General features: G+C 43.6%; 1 protein-coding gene across 1 annotated transcript in view; it reads right to left on the bottom strand.

The window, feature by feature from the left end:
• Positions 1-21,317, bottom strand: part of ADGRV1 (adhesion G protein-coupled receptor V1) — a 2,003,619-nt gene that overhangs the window by 115,440 nt on the left and 1,866,862 nt on the right. The window contains exon 86 of the mRNA XM_069225272.1: positions 19,714-19,871. Coding sequence (XP_069081373.1) covers positions 19,714-19,871 — 158 coding nt within the window. The remainder of the gene's footprint in view (positions 1-19,713; positions 19,872-21,317) is intronic.

The raw sequence follows: 21,317 nt of genomic DNA, 5'->3' as shown, positions 1-21,317 counted from the left end.
CACTCCACAGCATATAATTAAATTTACCGATTTGTGAAGTGAAAAGTAAATTGCAATGTACCAAATGTGGGTTCTCTTCATGTTACATGGTCTTTTCTCAAGATTTTTAAGTTATGGATCAATGTGGTTGGACTGATAAGCAAAATGTTGGAGTTTCCATTAATTCTGTCTCCGTCCATGGCAGGGCTGGGTACCATTATGGATCTACCCGAGGGAGCAAGGCATTTTCCCACTATGACACAACTGCTGGCCAAAAGGAGATTAGATCTGATTTAAATGCAAAACTCTATTCCTAAGCATTACCAGAGGGTTTAAGATAGCATATATTGCAAAAATCAAGTTGAAATAAATGTTGAGGACTTACACCCAAGAGCGCAACCAAGGTATTTCTGGGGGCCACTTTGTATTTACTTAGCGCAACAAGAAAGAGCTGATGATCGCACAGAAACTAATGGACACTAGATGGCTTCTTAGTAGTTCATACTATGGTCACATAGAGCTGCATAGTGGGATATGTCGATCTCTGCTTGTGGTTTTATGGGAAATTGAGATGATTGTTATATAAGTCGACACCTAACAACTGACTGTTGCTGTATGTGTCATGATCATTTGATGTATTTTGTTATAACTCAGCAGTCACATCATTAACAAATCATATCTCCTCACTATTTTAACAGCAAGCATTTTGCTAATGAAAAATTGAGGAAAGATAAATTAATTTTGTAAAAGTACACTTATAAATTAACATCAAATATTGCAAATCTGGAAAGTCTGTGTTTATACAATACAACTTTACATCTCATATTATTATACCCATTATTATATTCCTTACACAAATATTCGCTTACTATGTACTTACATATCTACTTATTTATTACTCTAGTACTACTGTACTATAGAAAAATAAATAAATAAAATAAAATTATAAAGAATGAAAAAAAGAAAATTAAAAATGTTACTATTTTGTAAGCTTTACTTTGTCTCCCCATTTCCCTATGTCTCTATCAATCTATCCTCCATTCCAACTCTGACTCATCCCAAACCCATTCTACTACTTTGTTCTCCAAAATAACCCTGCCAAACCTCTTCCCTCCTCTACTGCATCTAGCTCACCCCAAACCTCAGTTTACTACTATGATCTCCCAAACATCTAAATTCTCCCTCATTTATCTCACCTTTGACTCATCCAAAACCCCTTCTACTACTATGATCTCGATAATCCCTTTCCACAGACTCTTCCCTCCTCCATCTCTCCTGTATTCATCCAAAGCCTCATCCTATTACTATAACTCCCACTTAACAACTCTGGATTCTTCCGTCCTCTATCCCTCCATTACTCTAGTCAATCCAGCTAACAAACTCACATATTATCTGCTTAAATTAACTCATACTTATACTAATACTGTACTCATATTTCCCTCTACTAATCCACCATTATTCCTCTTGGATTCCAGAGAAGCGTGCTTCTTGGCAAAAAGCAATTCAACGCTTCGTCAGGGGTAGCAAGCATTATATAAATGCAATTACCATTACAATAACTCCAATTTCCTTAACATATTTTGATGATTTTGGTGGGGGGGGGGGTTGCTATTGAATTTTTCTCTATTTGTTCTAAGTTGATTTTGCAATTTTATTGTGCTTGAGGTTCTACATAGTGATGTAGGTGCACCAGGAGAGTTCTACCAGAAGTACGTGAACACCTATTAAGCCATAATTTTGTAGGTGTTAATTTACCCTTGCAGATAATTATAACTATAGCAAATCTTCATTAATGTACTCCTTTCAGAGGCAGAAACAACTGTGGCTAGGATTAGCCACACTTATAATGGGACTGGAGGAGAAGGGGTTGCTCCGGAGGTTAAACATTTTCACTGGGGAAAGTAAAAAAAAAAAAACAATCCATGCACACATTTGTGTTAAATATTCAAACGCAAACTTACTCGGGGGAATCTCCAAATGTGTAAATATTATGCATGTTGATTGTTATGGAATATCAGGAATGCCGTAATCTCCGGTTGAAAAAAGGTGAAAACCGTGGGATACTCATAGAAACACTAATTCCCCTGCGCTATTCTCCAGAAACGGACTGGGGAGTATTTCTGCTTTCCCACTGCCCTCCGATTGGAGTTAGTGATGCCGCCTGACTTGAAATGTGACGATTGTTTACACTGTTCGGCTGACTTTTCTGGTTTACGCCCAAGGTTTGCCAGCCATATGACACCAGGTGTTTTTCAATAGCATTAGGCCCTCCAGGAGAAACAACAAGTTTTGTTCCTTGTGGGTGCCAAGACAGAGCACAGCAGAGAAGCATTCCATAAACAGAACTTTTATTTACCCCTTACAGCCAATAAGGAAGAGAACAGTCTGTTAAAAACAAAGAACACCTAACTGTCGGCAGCAAATCCGCAGACACATTGACTTTCAGGGCGTAGCTCTACCACAAGCTTTAAATTAATCATTTCAAAGATTTACTTTAGCTAGTAAAGGTGCATTCCAGCAGAATAGTCCCGTTTTGTGCCTTGTTTACTTGGTTTCCTGGTTCCACGTGACAATCAAGCAAAGCTACTTTCAGAAAATGTAAACATGTTTGTGCTAATCAGGTCATACTTAGTCATTACAAACAGGTTTCGCACCCTGCTGTCACGTGATTGATTAGTAGTGTAATAATTCATCTTGTTTGTGAAAGTTAGAGTATCACGAAGGAGGACGCGGATTCAATTAACATTGGTTTAGAGATGTCAATATGCTGGCATTAAAACAATGAACTTTCTGTATTTGCTATTTTTCAAGATGCTTTAAAGAAAAAGTTTAGGCCACTCTGCTATTGTGTAAAAAAACACAGCCCATCTGAATATGTTGCAAATCTGCCCACGAAGGAAGGGATGAAATAAACGAGTCGCTTCGAAAGGAGAGAATTCTGGAATAACAGCAGCTAAGAGAGGGCCTTAGCGTCAAGACACTTGGGGAAGAAACCAAACAAAGAGGCGAGGTTGAGGCCAAATAAGTAACCAAATAAATAAACTTTGAAAAAAGTCAGTTGGTTAGATGTTTGTAGTGAAAATCTTTAGGGCGGTTATTATAAAGTTATGTGTGGTGTATTTACTATTTTAAATTCATAAATTCTAGGTTTCCGGTTCTAATGTCTATTTTGCTGCCTACTGCAACACTATAGACCACGGCCCAGAAGCTTTGCATCACAACAGTGATAGAAACCCAGTGCAAACTGCTGCACAGGGATTTACTACCCAACGCAAACCAGGATTTGCATTTAGAGAGTTACCCAAAGTAATACAAAGTTGTGTTCTGTGCTACTTTGTACTTCTTTATCTCAAGGGTGCGTTCCATGGGTGGTACATGGTCATTTCCGTGAGTTTTGATGCAAATCCCTACCTACTAACATTCATAGACAGGATTGACGCCAAAAACGTAAGCTTCCTCAAGGCAGTGGTAACAAGATGTGCTTTTAATTTGTCCTTAGTTTTCCAACTTTGCATGTGTGCTGAATTTTACATCACACATGCTAACTGGAAAAGTCCCAAAGGATAGTTTTTGTACTGGAAAGGCACCTCCAGTGCAAACCCTATGATTCTGAGAATGCACACACCCTTACACTATGACGCAAGGGTGTGTGCATTGGCTCATGGCAGTCAAAAGCGTTCCAGCGCTGCAGCAGAGAAAATAATGCATAATGTCTTATTAAATATGGCACATTTATACTTTCTCCCTTTGACTCAAGGCAGCACAGCAGTTTTGGTTGCTGCACTGCGCTGCTTTAAATATTAGTGAATCTAGGCCTACATGGGACCTCGTTTAGAGGTGGGCGGAAACAGGACTTCTGCCAGAAGGAGGCAGGTATGCCGTCTGCCTTCTTCTCAGTAGTACTGCCCCATTTAAAGAGTACAGTAGTGAGTGTTACTCAGTGTACCTGCTTGTTTCTGAGAAGTGCCGGTTCTTTCCAATGAAAAGTATTACGTTTTTCTTGAGAAGTACAGGTACTCTCCCTCTCAAAATAAAAGTACTGGCCCATTTAAAGCCCTGGTGTTACCAGCAAGGAATGGACCCACGTAGCAATCACTTGATAGACCAGACAGGAAATGAAATGGTGTTGACATGCAACCCAATTTAAGCCAGTCAGTCAGAGTCCTTACTGCTGATACCACCGCTGAAAGTGTGGATGTCTTCGCACTGTGGGAAACCCCCAGTGCATCAGGGACATTTGTTTGTGTGGACCTATAAATGGAGGAGGGGGTGCATGGTTAGGATTCACATCTGTGATGATGGTTCCACTATCGCGGGACCGCATGATGCATTCGTCGCCATGTTTGGATCCCTCTAATTCGCTTCCACCTTGCCAAAGCGGTTGCGAGAGAGAAACATCTGCAGCAAGTTTAGACGTATGGCCCGGCTGCTACTATTATTACCGGCCGTACCGAATCCCTCAGTGAGGCCTTTGGTCTTCAGTCCCTTGTTTTGTTCTGAGGCTATATTAAACATCTGCAGACATAAATGTATACTCAGTGGCGAGGGTTTGTTTACGCTTTCATCTCGTAGGATGCTGTAACGCCAATACTACGTGGTCCGTCTTTGCTTTCTTATGTGGCGTTGATCTGTATAGCGCACCAGGCTCTTGAACATAATGATAGCGTTGCACATAAACGTGTGCATAACGTACATGTGGTGCGTGTCCTGTGTAGCACATTCAGTCAGTTCTGGCCTTTGCCAAGCACACAGTGCTCTCTGGGACTTGTATTTTTGCTTTTACAATTATAATGATCGTTTAAGATATCATAGCATGCACTAAAAACACTGCATTCACCCACATGGGCTATGAGATCTATTCCAATAAAGGTTACGGAAAGAAAACCCTATTTTAGAATCAAAACGCCAAGGCAAACAGAAAGTGCAATGACTTTTTCCGAAATACAGCTAAGTGGCTTGAAATACAGGAAGGTCCAGTAACTTGACGAAACACATATTGGCAGGAAAGAAATCTGCATTTAACTAACAAAAAAAATAAAAAGGTGCTAACTTTTAAGTTTTCACCACTTTTTAATTGTTTTCTTTTGTAAAGTCATTTTCACAGAAATCCAGCATGTCGCTTATAAGTTTAGAGATGGAGATAAACAGGAATTGATAACAAATGCAGACCATCAGTCCCAGTATGGCTGCTGAATTCTGACCCTGCTACACCTGCACAGTTTACACTTAAGGTTTTATTTAGAGTTTAGCGTACAGGTCACATTGCCAAAAAGTTGGCGGTGTACCCTGTCTGCCAAACTCGCGGCTTCTTTGCTTTATTTAGCGATGTCAGTGAATGTCTTTTTGAGGGCAGAAGTTCTGACATCATTTTTTTCTGTTCAGGACCGCCAGGGAAAGCCCGGCTGACCCTTACAGGAAATAGGATTAATTAACACCCCCATGTACTCAGAAAAAACTCCCAGCACATAAGGGCCCAATAATTGTTTGGTTTCGAACAACAAACTCTCACTTTGGGAACAAACTTAGCTATGCAAGCTCAGTGAATATGGTACCCACTCAGCAAAACTTCACTGACTTCAGTAGAGGTACCTTCGTGGAGAGCTCTAAAGAAGGCAGGGTGCACTGTACCAGGGCAGTGGAGTACATTCCTTCGCTGAACTGGAAAAATGGAGTACAGCATGCCATACTTTAAATAATGCACTTAGGGCCAAATGTATCAAAGATCCGTTTTGAATTTCTTAAATAGCGAATTTTAAGAAATTACTATTTAAGAAATGCAAAATGGGATGCATGAAATTTGCGATTCGGTAATAGCGATTTCTTAAAATTCACAATCACTATTACCAAATCGCACTTAGAGAATGGGACTCCACTCATCCTTATGGGCCTGTCGGCCCATAGGTGCGAATGGTTTTGCATTTCCCAATTTGCGAATTCCAGTTAGGAATTCGCAAATTAGGTAATGCAAACCCCAGGGTGCTGGGGGCCTAAGGCTCCCTCTGATGCACCCCAAAAAAATATTTGCGGACATGTGAAGCACATAGATGCCCTAGGAGCATGTGTGCGCTACATGTCAGTTTTAAAAATGCACTTATAATGTTTTTTTAAAAGTTGCACATGCTTACCACCAAATTGGATTTGGTGGTAACTGAATTTCCTAAATGCCCAATTCGCATTTAGGAAATGCTTGATACATGTGCTTTGGAAATCACAAATAGGGATTCCCTATTTGTGATTTCCTATTTAGAGAATGGCAATTTGCAATGTCAGGCATCATGTGAGCCGGCTTTGCAGATTGCTGTGTTTTCACCATTTGATTTGGTCATACAAGTAAGAGGTGTCCACATAATCCTTCCTATCAGTCAAACATTATCAAGGTCCTCAGCCTAGGTGGGCAGGGGTAGGGTTTTTCCCTTCAATATATTGTAAAACAACTAACCGTATGGTCAAAAAAATTGCCTCTATCTTTTCTAATAAGGGCAGATAATATCTCCTGTACCATTGTCTCTTGCAGTCTCCAGCACCATGCATGGTATGATGGGCCGAGCTGCACCTTTCACTGTCATGCTACAGTAATCTAGGCCACCAACAGTAGTTTAAAAAAATTCTAGAGGCTGCCTCTTCCCATTCTATGGGGAGCAACCCTAAAATAGTGATGGACAGCTCAGATTCAATGGGAAATCCCATTATCGATTTAATAGTGGCTAACACTTTCTTTCTGCAAGTTGTAAGATAGGTACACGCACATCAAGTAAGACTAGGTATAACGTCTCTCCAGAGGCTCCTGCCATGTCATTCTGGTGAGCCCAGAGTTCAGTGATTTGCAACTGACTTGTCTGCTGAGCTTCCACGTTCCCTCTCATGTTCCTGCTGCTGTATTTCCAGGCTTGCTCTTTTATTCTGTTTCCTTTGTTTCCTAAACCCAATTTCCTGTCTTTGGTTACATACTACTATAGCCAGTCTTGTCCACTCTCTTCTTGATCTGTCCTATATATGCAGACTCCAGGGTGAAACATGATACACCCCTCCAACATTACATTCCTTCTCAACCTCAATGAAGACAAAAAACAACTCAAACAAAAATTAAAAAAGTAAACAAAAACACTAAAGAACACAACACAAAACAAAACAGAAGAGGACAACCACAATCATACCACAGATCCAACAGACAATGGTTAAAAAATTGCATCATATTGGCTCTTAGACATCAAGGGGGTGATTCTGACCCCGGCGGTCTTAGACCGCCGGGGCCAGGGTTGGCGGGAGCACCGCCGACAGGCCGGCGGTGCCCCGCAGGGCATTCTGACCGCGGCGCTTTGGCCGCGGTCAGTGCAGGAAAACCGGCGGTCTCCCGCCGGTTTTCCGCTGCCCCTAAGAATCCTCCAAGGCGGCGCAGCTCGCTGCGCCGCCGAGGGGATTCTGACCCCCCCTACCGCCATCCTGTTCATGGCGGGAAAGCCGCCATGAACAGGATGGCGGTAGGGGGGGTCGCGGGGCCCCTGGGGGCCCCTGCCGTGCCCATGCCAATGGCATGGGCACGGCAGGGGCCCCCGTAAGAGGGCCCCGCAAAGTATTTCAGTGTCTGCGTTGCAGACACTGAAATACGCGACGGGTGCCACTGCACCCGTCGCACCTTCCCACTCCGCCGGCTCGATTACGAGCCGGCATCCTCGTGGGAAGGGAGTTTTTCCCTGGGCTGGCGGGCGGTCTTTTGGAGACCGCCCGCCAGCCCAGGGAAAAACTCATAATACCCTCCGCGGTCTTCTGACCGCGGAGCGGTATAATGGAGGGCGGAATTCTGGCGGGCGGCCTCCGCCGCCCGCCAGAATCAGAATCACCCCCCAAGTCCTGTGAAAACAGTTCAGGCTTTTTGGCATTCCGATCAAAAAATCTTCAGCCCCCAAGGAGGGGGCAGGACCAAAATACTGGTACCAGACAGACTCCAACAGTTAGTCACATATATAATCCTGGAACTTTTATGAGGTAGTAGACTTGAGTCTCGGGTGATACCTCTCAATCCCTTGTCTAGGTGCCATCTGGCTATCAACCTCCCCAATGGTGGGTAGCAGCTGATTCTGTCCCTTGCTACCTCTTTGGAAGGTGTGTGGAATCTTTGGTGTTGTCCATCTTTGGGCATTTATGTCGAGAGTAACAGGGCCCTTGGCTCCTGGCGAGTCACCACTTACATATCCATGATCTTCATCATCTCCTCGCTCTACCCTCAGGACTGGTGGGTCATGAAACACCCCATCTTGTGTGACATTAGCGGGGATAGGAACCGCTTAAAAAAACTGAAATGTTTCTAGTCATTTTTTCAGAGCCTGTCTATCCGTTCACCATAGTCCCCTTGATGTGAATAATTCTGCAGGGGGCCAACATGAATGGAAGACGAAATTTGCTTCTGCGGTGTTGGTCTTTCACTAATACTTATTCACCCACCAGTAGCATGTTTGGTTTACTGTGGAACTGTGTCCCCAATTCTCTGCTTGAAGCAAACTATGCTGGGGCTTATGCTTGAAGTGACATAAGGCGCTAGTCGGTACTCTTTCTAGAAGGCATACACTGCATTTCCCGCATTTTGGTTTCCTACCTGATCAATTCTTATGACTTTGTTAAGAGTCTGCTTGAACCACTCAGCTTTCCTGTTGACCTGGGGTCATCACGGGGTAATGCACCATTGGAGGACACCCCTCAACTTCAGGCAATCAGCTACCTCCTGACTCAAAAATGGCAGGCCATTACCGGTGTGGAGCTCCTTTAGTAGTCCAGGGATTGCCATGATTTTCTCTAGGCTGGATACACTGGTAGCCGCAGTCACTTAATTGTCAATCTCAACATCTGGAGAATTGGAGAAATCATGCATTACCACCAGCATGTGGCCACCCCCAGGAAAGCTCTCAAAGAAGGTACAGAGGAGTTGCAGGAATGTCTTCCATGACAATCGTAGCCGGTGGATTAGGAGGTCCTGTCACCTGCCGTATGGGGCAGTGTTTCACAGTTTGCTCTACTAGACTTTGCTCCTTACCACAATTTTGTTTGTACAGTTCCTTGATGTGCGGCATGAGCCAAATCCTTTATCTGCTGTGTTAACAGCCCTGGAATAACCAAACGTTGTCCTCGTGGGAGACATCTGTTTCTCGTCACTGACAATTCCCCTCATACATGTTAAAGAGACTGCAGCACCTACCGTCATGCCTCTTCCCTCCCCTAGGCCAGATGGTGAGTAAGGGCTGTCCAGTTGCCAGTCATAAATGCTGCCACGGCCAGTTGGAGGCATTCCTCTGCCTTTGTAGCCTCTGCTACAAATGGAAAGAGGCCTCGATCTTTCCACTATGAATTGGACATATTCCTTGTTTTCCTCTGCTTCCAACTGCTCGCTGCTGTTGGCTGGACTGGCATGGGGAGAAAAAAAATCAGCAGGATTGTGGATGCCCGGGCAGTACTCCACCAAGAAACTGTATTCCTGTAATTGCAAGATTCATTTTTTAGGTCAAACCTAGACAGCACTTGCGCAGTCAGGACGATCTCTTGTATTTAGTTTATGGAGTTGGACTCCTCCCATCGCTTCTGATTTGTGTGATTGCTTGTCTTTTAAAATGCCTTGCTTTCCAATGGGTAATATGTCTTCCTGGTCCCTCCTTTTTGTAACTCGTTCACTTCCCTGGGGCATCATCCCATGACTTGTAAAATTCTGCTTTTTCCATTATTGTTACTGGCTCAGGAACTGTTTTTTTTACTTCGTACTTCCATTGATTAGCGCCGCACACCTATCCCTTGATCAGTGCGGCATGCTGCGCTTTATCTTTAAAAACAGCGGGCGCCTGCCTTTCTTATGTTCTGCATGGCACGGCTTGCCCATCTCAATTGATAATTTGAAAAAAAAATGTATACTTCGTACTTTACTTGATTAGCGCCGCACGCCTATCCCTGGATCAGTGCGGCATGCTGCGCTTTATCTTTAAAAACTGCGGCCGTCTGCCTTTCTTATGTTCTGCACCTCAATTTTTCATTTTATTTTTTTATTTTGTTCTATGTTTGTGTTGCACAATTGATATCTTTGCAGGACAGGAAGTGCACTGTAAACCTTGGTCACGTGCAAAGCGTTGACTCCCAAACTCCCTGCTTTTGACTCTGTTTCACACGTAAAGGTCGTTTTGAGGGTCATCACGCATGCGCTGTCCACACACGCCCGGTTTGGTCTGCTCTGCTTCTGTGCAGCAGCAAGGTGTCCTTTCAACCAAGTCAAAGAAACAACAGGATATGCATGCTACGGTGGGCTTGGTCTGTGCCCAGGGGAGACGGCGCCACATAAATCAGAGGGAAGCATCGGGCAGTGAGTACCCACAATTTTCTATTTCCATTTCAACTACTGATGCATGGGGCATTGCTTTTATAGTCCCTGGCAGCCTTGTCTGCTGCTGCAATGCTGAGCATGCTGTCTCCCCTTCAGTTTCAGGTATCACTGGAATGCCAGTTGGGGGGGTGAAGTGCAGATGCAGGCTGGAGTGGAGTGGTAGTAGCTGCACATTGCTTCTCTCGGTTTACAAATGACCCTTTTAGAAATTCAGACTTTTCCCGCCACAGGGTGTATATAATAGACCGGCCGTAATACATCTCCCTCAGTGGTGTTGAACATTTTTTCCACTCTCCTGGGGACAGTGGCCAGTGATCTTTGCCATTAAATTGCCTATTTGCAGGTAAAGTAATGGAAACAGAGACATGCTACCTGGGGGATTAAACTGCCCTACCTGGCCCCTCCTCTCCTTTGCTTCTTCATTCACTTACCGTTCGCAATGAGTAATTGTCTCTACTGCTTTAAATCTATAACTGGTGAATGGACTTCTCTGACCGCTTTGTGGACTCTCTTTCAGTTTTCTCTAGGGATTATTTGTCTCTGTGGCACGGTTTTCCATACCCACCATCTGTGAGTATTTTCCAAGCAGCCATTGTTCAATGCATTTGTTCAATTAACATTGAATCTAATCTACATACTCCTCTAATGAGGAGAGTAGGGTGGCACTAGTGTGGCTTTGTTAAAATTGTAAGCACTTCCGTGCACGGTACAACCTCCGTGGCTCAATGAAACACTCATTTAAAACTGCAGCATTTGTGCATCCCTTCTTGCTCTTACCAAATGGCTTGTGCTTTCTCAGCAGTCCACAAACCTAACCTGTGCTCTCATCAAAATATTTGTTTTACCCAGGTTGTGCCAGAAAAGACAACCTTGCTATGACTACTGCGCCACACCTTGTGAGCTGTATGGAAAAATCGAAAAACCTTTGCCAAGCTGGATCATGGCCACGGTGTTGGGCACTTGCAAGATAGAAATCACTCAAGTGTTAGATTCATTTCATTTTCAGATTAACTTCATTTTCAAAACCCCATTCGCTCACAACTTCACTGGACTGGCTTTGTTTTGTCAAAGTCCAAAATAATCCTGTTTATTACCCACGCTGCACAGTTTTTTAGCTAATTATTTGATTTAAAATCAATCTTTAACATACATTTTTACGTTTTTTAACCTTTTGCCTTCAGATTTTGTAGCAGAAGCTATACCTGTTTCTTTCAGGTATCTGCATGAAAATGTAGAAGTAATACTTGTGATTTATAGCTCTTAGAAACGTTTAAACCATGATATGAAGCTCTATCAGAAAAAAACAAGTTATATCAAAAGTACAAGCTGATGAATGCAAGGCTGTTTTTTAAAGCGCAAGTACTCTAAGCAACCAAGCACCAGCACTTCTTTAATTTGAAAGGAAATATCACTACATCTAAGTAACTAACAGTTGATCTCGTATAGTGAGTACCACCCATTTTCCATTTCAAGTACTGATGTATGGGGCATTGCTTTTATAGTTCCTGGATATTTTTTTCTTGTGACTCCACCTTAGTAAAATTCAAGTTCAAACAGTTTAAACTCAGTAACTTGCTGAAAGAACCAAGTCTTGCTGGCATTCCATCCCAGGTACTTTCTTCGGCTGTAGATGGGGCCATTTCCTTTCTGCCCATGCCCTTTGAGTCAGTTTGTTCAGTGTCCCCATGTGAACAATGGCATTTTGGTTCAACCTACAATTCCTTCCCAGTCCCGACAACACGCTCCAATCCTAATTGACTGACTCTAATTTTGCACTGCGATAGTGTGAGCTTCAGTTAACCTCAGCTTCAAGGAATGCTTTAACTGTATAAAGTTACTAGCGTTTTTTTTACTCTTTTCTTTTGCCATTTGCCAATCCCTGATCAATCAGGGCTGCATTTGCTGTACTGCCGCCATGAGAGTTCTTAAGGTTCTCTCCTGAAACTGTCGCTTGCAAGACATTTTGTTTACTTACATGGGGCTAAGAGCCCACCCATTGCTTAGAGCACTGCGTTGCCCACCCTATTGCCAAAGCTGATAATAGCTCGCCCACAGGCGAGACCTATTGGCATGGCAAAATGCTTGTTAATTCTTAGGGGTGGTTTGAAAGATGAACCTTTGAACAGTGGGAAAAGGGGTCACTACAGACCACAAAGGGATGTTCATAAAAGTGCACATGAAAATGTGTGCTCCCCAATGCATTGCAATTGCTTGTTATTCAAAATGCAAATATTTCAATTTGGTGTTTGGTAGGGCATAACTAGCGTATGTGATTTGGGCCCATTCATCATATCATGTCTTTTGGGGAATCATGCACCCAAACCAGTGGCACTTGCAGCTATTTATCTAACTCTTTCAGCAGGTCGAAATATGCCAGGGTAGTGTGCTCAGAGAGATCTTCCTTAGTGGCATGGAACACTGCTTCTTGGGTAGCATCCCAAACCCAGGAAGTGTTTCCCCTTTGTCAGTTCTCTAAGTGGGCCAGTGAGCGATGTTAAATTGGAAATGAACTTTCCACAGCATGTAACCATACTGAGGAAACTACGAACACCAGATACCTTGACAGGTACTAATGCTGTCTGCATGTCTTGGACCTTGTCCAGGTCAGGCATGACCCCATTTTCTGAAAAATGGTATCCAAATAGACTGATCTCAGTGCACAGGAATTCAAGTTTTTTTAGATGTTATGTGAGCCTGTGTTCCTGCAGGAAGCAAAACTTTGCTCGAAGGTGGGACACATGCTTTCAACTGTAGGAGCTTGAACCAGTATGTCAACACTGACATTGATTACACCTTGGAGGCCTGCCAGCACACCCCATATGACTTCTTGTGATACCTCCACCGCACTGTATATGCTTTATTGTCTGAGGCCTACATGGCTAGAGAATGTGGTGATCTGCCTGGACTCGGGGCCAACATGATTTGATAGTAACCAGATCTTAAGTCCATCTTGTAGAACCATCTGGAGGCAGAGACTTATGCCACAATGTCATCAATGGTGGGCGTCAAATATCTCTCTCCAGTTTAATGGTCATGTTGAACAAATGCATTTCCACTCAGATTCAGACCTCTCCTGGCAGTTTGGGTTTTCGGTCTATGACAATGGGAGAACCCTAAGGAGTGTGACTGTCCTCTGCTTCAATAATGTCTGCTTACTTGAGCTCCTGAAGCTCAGCCTCGACTTTAGGTGGAAGATGGAATGTAACATACCTGTGGCAAAGGTTGACTGGTTGTATGGACTCATCCATATGGAGGTCACCATCTGGCCTTTCAAACATCCTATTCCATTGAATAGGGGTGCAAATTCCTTTAGTAGCATGGTGACACCAGCAGCATGGATGCTGAATGCAAACAATATCAACTATAAGCATTCAGCTATTTGACAGCTGAGGTGCATGCCGGTGTCTTCCTTGGTGACATATACCTTGGCGCGCATCACTCTCGCCTGATGGGCGATGTCTGCTGTAAACATGCCAAAGAGAGGAAGAGGCGTGGTCATGCCAAGGGTGTACACTTTAGTCATTGTCAAGCGGAGCTTGGGTCGCTGAGGTAGCCTTTTGAACAGCTGGTAAGCCAGAATGTTGATGGATGCTCCAGTGTCTATGAACACTGACACCGGGTGGCAGGCCAGGGTGACTTTGCACCTCAGGGTGCACCTGTCCATTTGTTGACTTGACTTGATGGCATGGATCACATGAACCACCCCTTCCACTTCATCATCGTCCATGTCACTCTCACCCTTGGCTGGGGGGGCTAAAGTCTCTACTGTATTGACATCCTTCTGTTGTGTCCCTTATGAGGGGGTGCGGACCGGCACACTTTTACATAGTGATTGAGTCTGTTGCACGAGCAGCATTGCTTTTCTCACACCAGCAATCACCTTAATGAGGGTATGGCCCTCCGCACCAGTGGCATGTTTTGGACATGGTGGGTGGCTTTTGGTGATCCTTTTTATGATCTGGGTTGCTTCTCGGGATGTATACCAGATTGACAGGTTCCGACATCAGATGGCTGCCATGTGAGCATCTTGTGATTTTAATAGCTCATTGAAGCACTGGAGGGTTATAATAATGGCCATCATGATGCCTGGAATTTGTAGTATCCATTTACTCAGTTAAGTTAATGAGCAGCCAGGTTGCAAAGCATGGGACGTTTGTAATCATTTTCCATACCCACCTCCAGACGTTCCACTCAAGTCTTCCACAGTGCAGCCTGTGCTGATGGGGGAGGCTTGGCCAAGGACAGCTCCAATGCTGGCACCGAAGTCATGACTGCCGGTGTCCATGAAGGAGTTCACGCTGAGAAGAAGATACCAGGGGTGATTTCAATGTAAGTGTCAAAAAGGTCATTGCGGCCTACTTGATGAAGTAGCAGATGGGCGGACTAGAGAATGTCACAGCTGCACATGTACTTGTGGCTCCTCATATACACAGGGGAGGCACTGCAACCTCACTGTCCCCAGGCAGCAAGACATAGCAGGAATCTGGACCTTGGGTCAATGTGGCAGCCTCAGCGAGGAAACAGTTGGCAGCACCTCAGTCAGTGCATCAAAACACCACACCCAGGCAGGGAATGGAGGTGCATGTTGGGCCACAGCAGGGAAGTCCAGTAAGTCGCTGCTACAGGTGAGGAATCCCTCCGCAGCTGTGGGGGAGACCAGAAATACCTCCGATGCTGGGTGGGGCCTCTCCACCCAGGCTGGGCCAGAGTACACATGGCACCACAGAGACAGCTCCGTGCACCACCACAAGGGAAAAAACCCAGAGCAGGTGAAAGTGAACCTACTCTTGGCACTGTGTGAATCCCAAGCGTGGTGGTCACCACACACAAGTGCCAGATCGGTGTGACACAGTTCCACCAGTGGTGGTTATGCAGGGGGTGCTGCAAATGGAGACCAGCAGTGACATTGTCAGGTGGCATGCCACTTGACTACCTCATTACCAATTTGTTGTGTTGCTGGGGTTTTGGGCAAACAAGGACCCTTATTTTCAATAGGGGAGCACTCGTTCTCCCAGTCACCTAATGAAATTCTTGACACACTTCATTAGCATTCTCTGAAATAAGAGTGGCTCTGGGGTCACCTTTATTTACTCTGTTCCATTTGACCTAGGCCGTGCCACCTCCAGCCGGGAGTAAAGGGAGAAACATGATACACCCTTCCAACATTGCAGTTCAGAGGGCTGAGCTTGAAAGTGGCCATTGCCAATGAAGATCCTGAAGGGTCTGAGCAAGTTTATCAATGTAAGAAGGTTACCCTTTTGGCATGTTCACCACACTTATTCTGAATGATCCTGATGATAACTGGCCCTGACTGTGCCCTGGGCTCTACTAAACAGGCCCAGGGCCAGTGCTCTGAATGAAAGGTATATGGTAGAGTGCCACAATTACAATTGGCAATGACAGACTCCTGTAAGCCTCTAGTAGATAATAGGGCAAGGGGGATTAACTCTACCTATAGATCCCTAGTATATAATAGGGCAGGGAAGTTTAGAGGCCCAATAGATTTCCTGCACTGGAGTGTGCATGGCTGTGTTATCTGCTATCATTTTTAAAGGCAACCCTGCCTTGCAGACTGCCTTTAAAAAGTAAAGTGTGTGCAAATTCGACTTTGGGATGAAAGGTACTTTGAAAGTGATAATCAACCTTATTTTTAAATGTACATCAACCCTAAGGTCTCCCCTATGTGCTTCAGGGGTGGGGTGGCATGTAACTATAAGCAGGGACATTATAAATGTTTGATATGCCCTGTTGAGGGAAAAACTGCACATTGCATGTTTCCTCATTGTAGATAATTAGGGCCAGATGTAGCAAAGGTTTTTCCCCATTCTGTGTCTATGGGAAAAAGTGTTCGTACATATGGCCCTTAGCTCCATAGGCTAACCTGGGGATATTTTCCATAAGTATACATATTGCTAGGAAAAAGCTAAATGGGTCATGAAAGGACTCATAAGATTGGTAATGATAAATCCAACAACTGGACACAGTAGAATGCATCATAACTAATACAGAAAAGATGTTATAAGACTTTCTTTGCTGTGAGTTAAATTCCAGCTTGTTAGTGCCCTCTCCTGATTGGTCTGTCTTAACAGAATTAGCCAGGCTGCTTTGATTGATGAGGTGATAAGTGGCCTGCACCGAGCAGAGGTTATCTGATGGAGGGGAGCTCTGCAGCTGCAGAGGCCAGGCCAGAAAGGGGGCTGGGTAAATCAAATAGGGTTTCAAAGGAATCAAGACAGAAAGGAATACCAGCCAGGCCTGCCCTCTCACCATGTACCTCATAGATAGATAGCAGGCCCAGGAAAATAAATTGCAGATGGCTAGAAGGGGAGTGTTAATGGAAATGAACCAGATCAGTAGGGTGGTTTAGCCAGGTCTTGCTCCTGTGGAGGAAAATCATCCATCTTGGATTTTAAAGTGCAGTGCTTTATAGGACACAAAATGTCTCACTTTGGAGGAAGCTGTCATGCTTTTGGGCGGCACCCTGTAGCTCAATGGACAAAGGCGCCCCCCTGCTTGTCCCCCAAGATGATTGAATAAAAGTGGCTGAGCAGCATTGCAACTCAGATCTGCTGCCTGAAACCACAAGAAGAAGAAGGACTGCCTTGCTGGTGCCCTGGTCGGCAACCCAAAGGACTGAACTCTGAGGGACTGTGCCTGTTGCACACTATAACAACAGTCCTAAAGTCTTTGGCTTTCTTCAAAAAGGACTCAGGAGGGGACTCCATGAAAGCAACAGGTTAACAGAGCTTGCCTGCTCCACCTGTCACAAAAGTCCCCAGCCTAGAGAGTGTCCAGTGAACTTTTGGATTTGGCCCAGTGCATTGTGGGAATTGTAGTCCTTAACTTCAAAGGACCATCTCAGTGCTGCTAGACCCTTGGATTTGTGTTTTGGACACCTTGAACCCTCTAGGAGAACTTCAGGAAGATGTTGCAGAAGTTTGGAGAAGTTTGAAACAACTTTTGGAAAAGGCTCAATATGTGGAACGACTCGCCGTTGTGTCTCAGGCAGACTACCCTCAACTGCGACGCTGCCGGGATTTCAGATTCATCCCACCGAAAGCCCTCCAGACTTCTAGGATTTGATCAGAGCCTCGCAGAAACGCAATCTGATGATGTCAACCTGAAATCGGCTTGCTGAGGAGGACCGCACAACACTGAGAGAGAAAAGCTCCAGAAAAGTATTCAACTATGAAGGTACAATTTTGACGAGGCCTTCCGCTCAGTGTATCAGAGCAGGTCTCCATTGCAGTCAGCCTCAGACTTTGACTTTGTCCTGGTCAAATGTGACCAGATGTCCCCAGTTGGCACTATTGATTTCCCTTGATTTCTAAGCACTACAAAGCACATTTTTTATTTAATCTTTAAAAATTCATAACTTTAGTTTCCTATATTGGATATTTGTCGTTTTGGTGTCATTTTAAAGCTAAAAATATTTATTATTTTAATAAATTGGCATAGGATTGTTACTGTGTTCTATGTCTTACTTATTTACTGTAGTGATGCATTTAAATGCTTTACATACCTGTCTTCTAAGTTAAGCCTGCCTGCTCATTGCCAAGCTACCAGGGGTTGAGCCAGGGGCTAAACTTTTGAGACCTGAACTGAACTGAACATTGTCTTGGGGTCATTATTGCTAGTGGTAGGTGAGTACTTACCCCTACTAATAACCAGCCTCCAACAATCATAGTGTAGTTGAATGTAATCACCATAAACATAGAAAGAGATGTTTGTTGGGATGGAGTGCAGAAGCTCCATGTACAGGTTGAAAAACATCAAGGAATTAATCTGCCCATGGTTGACTCCCTGTTGAAGTGGTAAATGTGTAAATAGGGTGTTGCACAGTTTTATTTGCTGCTGCTCTAAGCAGGTGGTAAATGTCTTCAAGGTGGCTGGAGCGGGAGGTGCCTGACTTCCTGGTAGTGGGAAGCCATCCATGCTCGTCCCATGTCTTGGTCTCTGGCTATAGAACTCTGATAGGAGCTAGAATCTAGACAAATTGGCTAAAATATAGGCCCAAATTTAGAAAGACTTTGAGCTGGGTTTGCAAATTTTTTTTATGAAAACCTGATGCAGTGTTAGATTGGGATTTACAACTCAACGGGGCAAACAAAGCCGCATTTACAAAGGACAGTAGACAAGGATTTGCACCAAAATTCTTCATTTCCCTGAGGCAGCCATAATGAGGAGAAATATTTCAATTTCTCAATGTTTTACCCTCTTTGCATATGTGCTGCATTCTACAGCACACATACAAAGAGGAAAATCCCCTTAAGCATATTTTTTGTACAGGAAGGGACATCTTTCCCGTTCATTCTGTGCACAGCAGCAACTTCACCTCCTGCCTTGCACAATTTCTTTGTAAATCTGGGTCTCATTGTTTAGTACACTGGTATTTCACCTGCAGATACCTTTTATTTAATGAGTAGAGGAGGATTATTTAATAAAACTCTGATTAAAATATACAAGTTTCAAAACTGAACTATTCAATAGTAATACTAGTTTCAAAGTTCCTCAGTGGAAATAAAATACTTCCTATCAAGCTACTGTGGAAGATGCCATTATTTTCAGAACTGGTTAAAAAATAACAAATGTTGAATCAATGCTTCCTTTTGGAGAGTGAATAAGTGATGCATTTCCATTTTGGCCAAATCTATTCAAGTATTTTTTTGAAACGTCATGAATTTTCTCACTTGTGAAGAAAACTTGTGGCAATGTTACACTATTGTGAGGTGATTTTCAATTTATTTAAAACTTTGTGCACGATTTCTGACACGTTGTATTCATGAAGAGCAAATCAAAAAGTTATTATTGTCCTGTCATCACTCCTTAGTTGTGGTACTAGATGTTATGGGCGAGCGCAAAGCGCTCTGTCAATTCTGTAATCTCTCTTTGGGCTTCAAACCACGCCCATGTCACGTCAGTCACTTACATTGGTTTGTGGGCTAGCCTTTTAAAATCCACTTGCTTTCATTTGTGAAAGGCATGCATATGTCATGTCTTTTCTGGTGTTTAGCCCACCTACACAGCACTGGTAAACTACTAAAAACATACGAGACTCGATGTTTTCAGCCTGGGGTCCAGACTACTTTATCTGTTTATTTTCCATAGTGCGATCGCGCTGCATTTTTTTCTTTACAATGCTGCTAGCTCTAACTCGAGCAAATGTGAGACCCGTTGCATTGAAAATGCTTGTTTTTTTTCATTTCGAACATCAGCTGCTCAACAAACTGTTCTAGTTTATTTACTACAGAAAACTCCTAAAATTTGAATCGTGGTAGAAAACCAAACACATCAGAAATAAAGCAGACAGACTGACTGTTTACATTGAGGGTCTTTGTGGTTGCAACTGTTTTGATATAAATAAGAGGCGTGTAGATTACCTGCCGCATTTGTCCTTCCCCTGAAGACATCATCATATGCCTTCCACTGAGGAGTCACCTGATAGGCATGTATGAAAACAACAAACACCACTACAAGGCACACCAAGGGCACCAGAGCGGCTGTGAAAAGTGCGGCATAGACATTCGGAAGCAGGCAACTGTAAAAGAGAAGAAGATTCATTGTTATTGTTGGAGACGTGCATAAAAGAAATACAGTAATTAATGCAAATACTCTACTTCAGCGGTTCTTAACATTTCGACTTCTGTGGACCCCCAATGAATCATTACTGGAATCCCAGGATCTCCACAAAGATATTATTAGAAGCCAGTGACCCCTTGCCTAAGTAGTTTCTATCATTTGAACTTCAAATCAATACACAAAAATACTAAACCAAGTATACACCAAATAAATGCTCAAATATTTAAGTATTGTGTTTAGTTCACAATCAAATATAGAAAATGTTTGCACATTTTTAGTTTTGCTTCTTTATTTGGTTATATTTTATAAATTTTATTTACTAAGTTTTGTATTATATAATTTTGTAAAGCAGTGGAAGAACCCCTGAGTCGGCCTCACGGGTCCCCGGGGGTCCACGGACCACAGGCTATGAACCACTGCTCTGCTTCATACATTTTTTGGAACATAATTTTGCTGAGTTGTCATCTGTTATCGTGCTTTTTTTTTTATAGTGCGTTGTATGGATTATTCCATTGTCATAAATTTGATACTTTTCCTGGTCAGAAGATATAACTGTTTTTTTGTCATCTTTGGGTTGGAGAACATCCAATGTCACCCTGTCAGTTCCTTCAGCCTAAAACTCACTTCTCCTCACAACATCTCCTGCTTCTGGGTGTACCAGTACAGACAGGTTACCTGACCACTGAGTGATCTTAACATATAAAGGAAAACTGCAGGTGGGTTGGAGAGGCTGGAAAAGCTAGTGTTTGCTGCTACCTGCTCTTGACATGCTGTGGAGCAGATCTTGTTTCTGAACTGCTCTGATGGCCTTCGTCTCAGTTTCAATATGATGAGGGAGGAAAGTATAGAAAATCTGCCATCAGCAGCCCCTGGCAAAACCTGATCTTGGGTAAGATGAAGGTTTTAAAGTTAAGACGGCAAAGAGGACAGTCCTTAACCAGTCATGGAGGTTAACTCACACGATAAAGTGTAACACTGTAGCACCACATAAGCATCATCTGAGCACCAGCTGACTTCTTGGTGTCTTTCATGGAAGGAATGACCCTACAGTTGGCAGAGTAGCTTCATGGGTGTGTTTTCACAAATATAGGTCCAGGTCAGGGGAACCCATACTCCCTCATCTACGTTTAAAATGGGCCGTGAAAAATATAACATGTTTCTAATGCTTCTTTGACTCCTATGGTTAGATAACCCTCATCAGATGATGGCAACAGGTCACCACAGGGAAGGTTCCCCCTTTGGTTAACTTGGCACCCAGTGGCTCTTCATCTTAAATGTTTTACTAACTTCTTTGAAAGCCATCCTGCAAACGGAAGTAGATGACAGTCCTGTGACCAGTGGCTCTCCTTGAAGGAGTTGCTATGCTGGTAACCTGTTCTGTAGATCCAGACCCCTAACATGCATC

This window comes from Pleurodeles waltl, chromosome 1_1 (genome assembly GCF_031143425.1).
Source record: "Pleurodeles waltl isolate 20211129_DDA chromosome 1_1, aPleWal1.hap1.20221129, whole genome shotgun sequence".
NCBI classification, from domain to species: Eukaryota; Metazoa; Chordata; class Amphibia; order Caudata; family Salamandridae; genus Pleurodeles; species Pleurodeles waltl.
The sequence above is the reverse complement of the archived record's forward strand: the minus strand, read 5'-3'. Positions and strand labels throughout refer to the sequence as shown.